Source organism: Canis lupus, chromosome 30 (assembly GCF_011100685.1).
Source record: "Canis lupus familiaris isolate Mischka breed German Shepherd chromosome 30, alternate assembly UU_Cfam_GSD_1.0, whole genome shotgun sequence".
NCBI lineage: Eukaryota > Metazoa > Chordata > Mammalia > Carnivora > Canidae > Canis > Canis lupus.
The window spans coordinates 309239-319990 of NC_049251.1; the positions used below are offsets into that span (position 1 = coordinate 309239).

The 10752-nt window shown below is 36.1% G+C and overlaps 1 protein-coding gene across 1 annotated transcript; it reads left to right on the forward strand.

Annotated features, from left to right (window-relative positions):
• The first annotated feature begins 7017 nt into the window (after positions 1-7017).
• Positions 7018-8039, forward strand: OR4K15 (olfactory receptor family 4 subfamily K member 15). The gene is given in 4 exon segments (XM_038581099.1): positions 7018-7366; positions 7368-7406; positions 7408-7570; positions 7573-8039. Coding segments are annotated over 4 exon segments (972 nt in total). The 5' UTR covers positions 7018-7063.
• The last annotated feature ends 2713 nt before the right edge of the window (positions 8040-10752 follow it).

A 10752-nucleotide genomic window follows, 5' to 3' on the forward strand; every position in this document is an offset into this window, starting at 1 on the left:
TTAAGTGTTCTTATCACAAAAAAAGTAATAATAAATAAAGTTGGTTAGGAAACAGTTTTGGAAGTAACAGATATGTTTATAGCAGACATTTTGGTGATCGCTTCATGGGTATATAATTATCGTCAGACTCATCAAGTTGCATGAATTGAGTTGCATGAAGTGCAAGTACTGTACACCAGCCATGCTTCAAAAAATTTATTTATTTATTTTTTAAAGATTAAGGCCCCATGTCTAACAAAAGTTTAAAACCTGTCAAAGTGGGCGGCCTGGGTGGCTCAGCGGTTTAACGCGGCCTTCAGCCCAGGGCCTGATCCTGAAGACCCAGGATCAAGTCCTGCGTGGGGCTCCCTGCATGGAGCCTGCTTCTCCCTCTGCCTGTGTCTGTGTCTCTGCCTCTCTCTCTCTCTCTCTCTCTCTGTGTGTGTGTGTGTGTCTCTCATGAATAAATAAATCTTTTTTAAAAAAAATTCTTCCTAAAAAAAGTATTTAAAAAAATCTGTCAAAGTAAATTTGATTAAGAAAATTTATTGTAGGGGCACCTGGGTGGCTCAGTCGGTTAAGCATTTGCTTTTGGCTCAAGTCATGATCTCAAGGTCCTGGGATCAAGCTTCATGTCAGGCTCCCTGCTCAGCAGAGAGCCTGCTTCTCCTTCTCCTCTGCATCTGCCCCCACTCATGCTCTCTCTCTCTCACTCAATCTCAAATAAACAAATAAGAATCTTAGAAAAATTTTTACTGTAATTACTGTCTCAAAAATGAAATGACATTTAATAAATATTTCTCTAAAAATTTAAATACAAAAAGAATACTGTTTCTATGGTCAATGTTATAATACAGCAAAACAAAAAATAAAGGTTATAGGGCAATTTTAAAAAACAAAATACAACCAGGACTGGAAATGAAATAAGATACTGGGGAAAAAAAATTCCAACAGAGGGCAGGAAGAGTGAGAAAGGAGCAAAAATAGATAAAATAGAAAAAACAGCAAGATGGTAGCTGTAGAGCAATTTAAGTAATTGCATTACCTATAAATGATCTAAGGACTGCACTAAAAGACAGTGGAAGAACTGGCCAGAGTAACTTAAGAGTGCTCTAAATTCAGGTGTCTGGGAAGAGATGAAGATTCAGCTAATCTCTAATCATAATCTCAAAATACGCCAATTTGTGGAAGATGAATTGAGGGACAACAGCAGGGGGTGTTAGACAAAATATTAGAAGACATGTCCCCAAACTAGACAGCACAGCCTGAGTCAAGAAACTAATTCCTCAAGAATTTATTCATCCTATCTAATAATTTAGGATGTTGGACTAGTTGATTTCTGGGATTTATATCAGCATCAAAATTCTATGTGAGAATTAGAGGAAACTCTTTCTTTATCCTTTTATACTGTTCTTGAATACAAAATAATCTCAGAGAAGGAGAAAATCAGAGCTTTGCCCAACACTAAGTATTTTCCTAAAAATTTCAACAACAAAAAATTCAAAAATCTGTGAGATTACTTTAAGTCGCTTCACCAGAATTGACTCTGTAGGATAGGGTGTTTCTACTGGAAAATGGCTCTGACTGCCCTACCCTAGAAACCTTGGCCTGGAAAACAGGCATGTGGGTCTTCTATTAAATGCCAAGACATTTGCACTGCTGTGTATTGGCATTTGCACACTATGCAAAGGCACAAGGATCTTCTCATCAAAAGAAGATGGCCCTCCTGGGGCCTAAATTGTTCTAAAGCTCTCCTGAAGCAGAAAGGAATAACCAACAAAATTATTCATTGCTTTTCTTTCCACTGGTTACATTTTCTCCAACAGGACAAAGCATTTCCATTAGGCCTGCTCCTTTCATATTTGTAAAATCCTCAAGGTGATGCTCTGTAACTCTTGTGCACACACAAACTCTCTCACATAATTAGCCATAAGGAAGGTGATTTCTACTATCACAACTCTCCTCTGGGTCTCTGAGTCACTGCATTCAGTGATGTCAAATTGCTAATCAGCTTCTATTTTAATGGCTTTCTTAGGTCTATGTGCTGAGGATACTTCAAAGTATAAATAGTGGAGATTAAAGTCTGGAAAGACATGGGTTCCCTAAATTTGTGCCCCACCCAGTGGATCCTGAAGAACCACTGAAGAACCCAGTTGGTGCAATATAAGGAGAGGGTCAAGAAGAGTATGGTTGTAGTGCAGCCTGCTAATTTGGTCACAACAGAGAACAGAGAGAGATAATTAGCCTTCACCCTTCCAATTAATCTTTGAATATTTTATGTCCATTTTGCCTATTAAATGTCCAAATTACTAAGTCTGAGAAGTGACTGAAGGCCATATTTCTCAGCTTAACCAAGATGGATTTAGCATTTTAACTGAATATACTTGTATTTCAACACAAACTTTTATCATTTTATCATTGAATTAGCTTTCTGGCAGGGGTCATGCTTTCAAAAGCCAGACGATTACAGGATATTGGAATTAGGAAGGAGACATCTTCCCTCTTGTTTTTGAAGGAAAATGGAGCACCTTGAAGGTATGTAATTTGCCCAAAACTGTGACATTATTTATTGAGAAGCAGAAATTGAACAGATATTTTCTATAACTCAGGCTAATACTTCTCTTAAAATCTATAATGTCTTTGGATATCATCCACTGAGTTGGACTCAGGTTATGTTAAACCTTACAGTTTAGAATGCTCTTTGTTAGTTCATGACTAGAAAATACACATAAAATGAAAAGCAAAATATCCTGCTTGACATATGTCCTTCTTATGGGAGAAAAAAAGAGGATACCCCTTATATGATTTCTATCTTTTACAGTCTTATTAGTACTATGCTAAATTCATTATATTGCAATCACACAAAAAATGTCTGGTTCAAGTATTTGATGATCATGTATAACACATATCTGAGAAGCAGGGGGAAAATGTTACCTAAACTTTGAATCAAGGGGAATGGAGATGAAGGGAAGAAAAAAGCCTAAGTTTTCCCTAAACATAATTTTAATAAAATGATACAATATTCTGATATATCTCTTCAGACCCCAAATCATATAACAATTACTACCATAACTGACACTTCTAAAATATTCTTGGTGATTTTTAAAAGAAAAATTATATGAAATTGTTGTAGAATGTTGCTGAAACCTCCCCTAGTGAACATTGTTTAAATCTCTCAAGAATTTCATCCATACTTTTGGACTTGTTGGATGCAGCTAAGGTAAAAAGGCATTTTCCTAATATATGAAGGTAAATATTCTATACTGGAAGCTGCAATACAGACTAAGAACTAACCTTCATGTGATCCTCAGTTACATATGATTGGTATCGATTTCTAGAGGTCTCTGAAAGTTATTTGTAGTCGTCTATTAAATAGTAGTCATCTGACTGCTATTAAAACAGAAGCAAGACAGATACAGTTAGGCTGAGTTCTCTGCAAAACTGCAAAACTGGAAATTTTGCTTTAACATTACTTCCTTTTTGTCTATTCCTCTGTCTCTTAGATTCCTGAGGTCTCCAAGTGCTCCCCCCACTACTCTACACCTGAGTTCAAATACTACATTCAGCTTTCTCTCACCTCTATGAAGACAGTCCATCCTGGCTACAGACAGCCTAGGTCTATTTCCTTCTTATTTAAAAGTAGACTTTATGATTCATCTCTTCTGAGTCAGAGCTATTCCTCTAGGAGTTGTGGAAGTAACAACAAATTCTTGCTAAGCATTAATGAGTATAAATTATAGAACATATCCAGATTTCCCATTTCATCTCAGGTAAGTGAAAGCCCTCTGTCAGCATCCTTACAAGACCCACATGCCAGCGTGTATCTCCACAGTAAGTGTTATATCCCTGATCTGGATTTAGAGAGAGAGGGTAAAGGGAGTGGCAATGCTGGAAAGCTTGTGAATGATGTCTCTTTGATCTGAGAGTGTTATCTGGCCTCTTACAAACAGTACTACTTACTTTACTTAATCCACCAGTCATAATAGTCAAGATAGAAATAGCAGGAAAGAATTTGACAGAATTTCAAAAAGGGAGGACCTGAGGGTTACCTAGTACGACCTTGTGTGCATGCATTAATTTACTTTCAAATAGTACAAGGGATGAAACTTGGTCTTTACAAGAACACATTGACTCAGTAGAAACTCATTCTTGGATGAGTCAGGTCATGCTATCTTTGAGTATGTAACATCATCAGAAAATACATTCTCTGATCTGAAACAGTACAGTAATTTTAAAAAATTGTATTGTTTATTGAGAAAGAGAGACTGTACACATGAGGAGAATGGGAGAAGGAGAGGGGGAGAGAGAGAGGATTCTTAAGCAGATTCTGCACTTAGCATGGAGCCCCACACAGGGTTCAATTCCACAACCCCAAGATTATGACCAGAGCCAAAACTAAGTATCCAACAATTAACTGAGCCATCTAGATGCCCCTAACATAGTTTTTAAAATTTCAAAGCTTTATGTTTTCACTAAATTACAGCAGCCTTATTTGGTGTAAAAGTCTATTTCTAGTAAAAAAGAATGTGCTAGCCAGTGAAGGAAAATGAGGACTCAGCAACTTCTCTAAATAAAAAAGTGTTGAGTGTTAGTAAATGATCTCTGGAGGCAAGTTACAAACCTAACCACTCTATCACAGTGCACAGCACTGTGCCCTGAGAGGTGGACATCTACATACTGACAGGGCAAATCAACTGAAAAGAATGCAGTTCTATCAGAAGTAAAGAATTTGTCTTTAGAGTACACTTATTTAGAATTTAGCTCATTGTTGTTTCTATATTAAGAAACCCAGCTCTTGATTGGATTAACTGGCCCAGTATTTTTTTCCCATGAAAAACTGGGTCTTTTCTTTCCTGGGTCCCCCAAGAAGCCATTGACCGGGAAGAGTAGAGCTGTAGATTTATTGGGAGGATTAAATCCTGTGGTTGATTTTCTCACATGACGGGATTATGTATTTTATTCCTAAATTTCCAGAAAGTCATCTCTGCTATGCCTTTCTGTTGTATCTCTAGAAGGTCCCCTGGGGGACTCATTTCCTGTGCTTAATTTAAGGCTTTGCTGTTTCTGACAGGACACATGTGGATGCCTATTGGTTGGTCTTGTTGGATATCATTTCCCTCCTGCTTCCAGGTATTCAAAGTAGTATTTGTGTAAGGAGTCTAAGAGTCAGGGTGTTTCCTAGGGAGGATAGGCCATGTGCGCACTGGAGTTAACTTAAAATCAGGCTACCAAGAAACGATGAGGAACGAGAGAAGAAATGCACTGTGGAGAATGTGGTGGCTCCTCAAAGACAATTTATTCCATTGTTAAATTTACTTCCATCCTGCTCTGACTTCAGACTCTGCTGTTAGTCCCTTCTGAAATCCTAGAGCCATATTTTGATACATCTGGTGATGATAAGTGAATTACCTTTTTTGTGGGAATTTTCTAGAGAACTAGAGATTTGAAATATAGTAGTGAGTTCCTGAATCTGATTCCTAGGAGTTAAAATTATTCATCACAGCCCTGTCTTTATGTGTAAAGCTCCAGTGAAACTCAAGGAAACACAAGGCAATTTGCAATTAGATCTAAGAAGACATTAATATAAAAAAAAAACTGCAGATAGTTAGAAATCTAAATAGATAAGACACTGTCTTCCAAATACCTGATTTGGATATAGAAAGAATATATTTCTCTACATTTCACCTTTTAATTTTCTTATTCACTATACAATGTTTACAAGTTATAATAGTTATAAAAATAAAAACAACATAAAAGAGAGAAAGTGTTGATAAAATATAATGCAGAAAAATTGAGTAAAAGAGAAGGAACTTTTTATTTATGGTCTGTTTTTCTTACTATGAATACTATTGTGACAATAATTTCTAAAATCCCCACCAAATCAATAAAATATCAGTCATAATTCAGTAATATATCCATGTGAATTAACAATACCTGAGCTTAATGAATCTTAATATCAGGAGTAATTAAAGAGAACAAATGCACTAGATTCCTTTCATATAAGTCCAGGAAGAAAGAAGTCACAACTCCAGGAAGAGTTTCAATAAGCTCTAGAGCTTTGGGTTTTGCTGGGTTTGTATTTTAGTGCATACATTTTGTAACTAAATAGATAAGGGAATAAGATCTAATCACTCAAGGCAATGATTCTGCCTGTGAGCTCTTACACAATATATTGGTGTCCCTTTATCTGCTGGTTAATGTTTTATTAACAATAAAATATGCACAGAAGTACACAAAGCAGAATTACACATCTTTTTAAAAAATATTTTATTTATTTATTCATGAGAGACCACAGAGAGAGAGAGGCAGAGGGAGAAGCAGGCTCCATGCAGGAAGCCTGATGTGGGACTCGATCCTGGGACTCTGGGATCATGCCCTGAGCCAAGTGCTTCAAGTGCTTAACCACTGAACCACCTAGGCATCCCAGAATTACACATCTTTTTAAGTCTTAACAAAGCAAACACTTCCATGTACTTATAAACCACATCAAGAAACAGAACATTAGCAGCACTTCAGAAGCCCTTCCTGTCACCTTCCAGTGCCTATTCCCCTATGACCACCACAGGAGCTTTATGATATCATAGAATAGTGTAGCTTATTTTTGAACTTTATTCAAATAGGTTTGTACAGGATATACACTTTTGTGTCTACACTTGGGGGTCAATATTGTGAAATTATTTCCCTCTGTGTTAGCCATTCAAACTTTGTTACATCATCTATTGAAGAGAAAATGATTCAGCTTGCCTCCCTGTAATTTTGTAGTCTGGATCTCTATAGGTCAAGAAAACATTCCAAGATTTTCAATTCCATTTTTAGTGTAAATAGATTATATTCCTCAAATTCACATAACTGGATACACCAATGTCAAACATCTTCTCAACTACTCTCCCCTCCATCTCTCTTTAGTGTTGTTTTTATGCTGTCGATATAACTTCCAATGATGCATGAAAATTCAGATACATAATATAAGTAGAAATTAGAATCTCTAAGGAAGGAAGTGGAACTCGGAAGTGAAAGCCATGCTCACGGATTGATCTCTGTCTCTCTCCTACTCAGGTAACAAGATAAGTTCCTTCCAAAGTCAATGAATGAGACAAATCATTCCCGGGTGACGGCGTTTGTGTTGCTGGGACTCTCTAATTCCCGGGAACTCCAACCTTTCTTGTTCCTCCTATTTTCACTACTTTACCTAGCAATACTGCTGGGAAACTTTCTTATCATCCTTACTGTAACCTCAGATTCCCGCCTTCACACCCCCATGTACTTTCTGCTTGCGAACCTCTCTTTTATCGATATATGCGTTGCCTCTTTTGCTACTCCCAAAATGATTGCAGACTTTCTGGTTGAGCACAAGACTATTTCTTTTGATGCCTGCCTGGCTCAGATTTTTCTTTGTCCATCTTTTCACTGGCAGTGAAATGGTGCTTCCTTGTATCCATGGCTTATGACCGTTATGTAGCTATATGCAAACCTCTCCACTACATGACAATCATGAGCCGTCGTGTTTGTATTATTCTTGTTCTCATCTCCTGGTTTGTGGGTTTCATCCATACTACTAGTCAGTTGGCATTTACTGTTAACTTGCCTTTTTGTGGCCCAATGAGGTAGATAGTTTTTTCTGTGACCTCCCTCTAGTGACCAAGCTGGCCTGCATAGACACTTATGTTGTCAGCCTACTTATAGTTGCAGACAGTGGCTTTCTTTCTATGAGTTCCTTTCTCCTTTTGGTTGTCTCCTACACTGTGATACTTATCACAGTTAGGAACCGCTCCTCTGCTAGCATGGCAAAGGCCCGCTCCACATTGACTGCTCACATTACTGTGGTCACACTCTTCTTTGGACCATGCATCTTCATCTATGTGTGGCCCTTCAGTAATTATTCTGTTGACAAAGTCCTTGCTGTATTTTACACCATATTTACTCCTATTTTAAACCCAGTTATCTATACTCTAAGGAACAAAGAAGTGAAGACAGCTATGAGGAAACTGAAGAGTCAGTATCTGAAGCCTGGCCAGGTTTCTACAGTCATAAGAAATGTTCTTTTCCTGGAAACAAATTAAAGTTACTCAACTGTAACTGCTGTAGCCTTATATCTAGACAACTACAAATAGAATCACTATGATGTTAAAGGAGATTATTTTGACCAATGGAAGGGTTGATTAACTCTATTGGAATAGTAATGATAATAATAAAAGCCAGAGAATGAACCTTACTGATATTTTGATTCTCTTTCATTAGTGTGTTTTATTTCTATTTCTTATTTTTTTTACTTTAAATTTTTAATATATAGCCTTTGAATACATTGAGAAATGGTATTTATTTATATATGATAAATAAATTGTACCTCTTCCTCTCAAACCAATACAGCTCAGATGACAATTTTGGAGTAATAGATGTTTATCTCCATACAATAGAGAAAATAGATCTATTTCCGTATATAGATATATTTAGATAATATTACATTTCACACAGTCCTAGGTAATTGACAACACATAAAGACAATTCTATGATTGGTGTTAATGTTACAGTACCATGTAAAATAGCAAGGCTATCTAACAAAGCATTTATAGTCAACACTTCCACAAATCCTTCTTCAATGTTGCTGCTTAATACATATTAATCATGGAAAACAACTTGCTGAATAAATTTATTCACCAGAGCATTTTGTATTTAGTTATGTTAATTTATGATTTCTTTATTTTTAATAAATTTTTTTATTTGAGGGAGAGAGAGAGAGAGAATGAGTATGAGCAGGGAGAGAGGCAGATGGAGAGCTAACGGGAGAAGCAGGCTCTTCACTGAGCAGGGAGACTGATGTGGGGCTTGATCCCATGTCCCTGGGACCATGACCTGAGCTGAAGGCAGGAATCTAACCGAGTGAGCCACCTAGGAACCCATTAATTTCTGTTTAATACTGATAAAATTACCTGGGAACTTTCAGAGATGAGTTATAATTCTCTACCACTTGTTATCATGATCATGGGAGACTAATTCTTCATACAAAACACTCTGTCATCACATAAGTCTTCATAATTCCTGTCTTTTCAGACAAGGTAGTTTTTTATATTATTAGCTGGAGAAATAATCATTTTTCTATGTGGACTTTTTTTAAAATTTTATTTTTAATATTGCATAATTAAGGTACAAAAAATGACAGAATCATATTTTTAAAATATTTTATATATTTGAGATACAGTGAGAGAAAGAGAGAGAGCACATAAGTAGGCAGGAAAGGCAGAGGGAGAGGAAGAAGCAGACTCCCCAGTGAACTGGGAGCCCCACAAGGGACTCAAGGGATCATGATCTGGGCTGAGGCAGAAGCTCAACTACTGAGAAACCCACATGCCTGAGAGAACCCTCTTTCAAGAACTTTAAGGGAGCCATGAATTTACTCTTCCATGATCACTTATGAAAATAAGACTTTCTAGGAATCCTCATTATAGTTTATTGGAGGCTTTTACTCTTTCATTATATTCAAGTTTTTCCTATATTTTTCTTCTGTGTTCTAGTTTCACAATCTGTTATAATGTTACCTGTTTTGTAGACTCGGATTCTTAGAATCTCTGAAAGTAATTCTATAATTGTTCTTACTGAAAGAAAAAATAACTTCTCCCTTTTAAGCCATAGGAAACTTACTTATTGACCTAAAGGCAAAAGCAATTCTAAGAAGTTTTATAGTGATACAGGGATACATATAGAAATAAGAAAAATGTCAAATAAACAATCTAACCTTAGACCTAGAAAGAGAACAAGAGCAAACAAAGCCCAAAGTAGCAGAATAAAAGAAATAATAAAGATTAGAGTGGAAATAAATGAAATAGAGATTAAACAATAAATTAAAAGGTTCAATAAAACCAAGAGATAGTTCTTTGAAAAGATAATTAATTGAGAAAATATATCCAGAGTAATCAAGAAAGAAGAGAGGACAGAAATAAAATCAGGAATTAAAGAGCAGTTTCAAATGATACTACAGAAATAAAAAGTATTATAAGAGAATACTATGAAAAGTTATATGCCTAACAAATTGAAGGAACTAGGATAAATGGATAAATTCCCCCCCCCAAAAGTATATCTAACATCCTAAAAACATCTTCTAAAGCTTAATCAGAAACAAATAGAATATCTGAAATCAATTATTAGTAAAAAAAATTGAATCAACAACCAAAACATTACTAAGAAATGAAAGCTCAGGACTGGATGGATTCAAGGAATTCAGGTAAATTCTAACCAATATTTAAAGAACAGTGAATACTGGGGCACCAGGGTGGCTAAGTCAGTTAAGTGTCCAACTCTTAACGTTGGCTCATGTCATGATCTCAGCGTTGTGAGATCATGCCATGCTGGGCTCATGCTGTGTGTAAAACCTGCTTAAGATTCTCTCTACCTGTCTCCCTCTGGCCCTCTCCACTTAAAAATAATATATAATAATAAAACAATAAGGAACAATTAATATGTAATACCTCACATCAACAAGAGAAATTACAAAAACCATATGATCATTTCAGTAGATGTAAAAAAAGTATTTGATAATGTAGATCACCAATTCATGATAAAAATCTTCAACAAAGTAGGTTTAGAGGAAAGATACTGGAGTAATAAAGGCCATATATGAAAAACCTGCAACTAACATCATATTCAATGTTAAAAAACTGAGAGCTCTTCCTCTAAAATAAGGAATAAGACAAAGATATTTTCTTTCATGACTTTCATTTATCATAGAACTGGTAATCAGAAGTCCAACAGAAAAAAAAGGCATCATAATGGTAAAGAGGA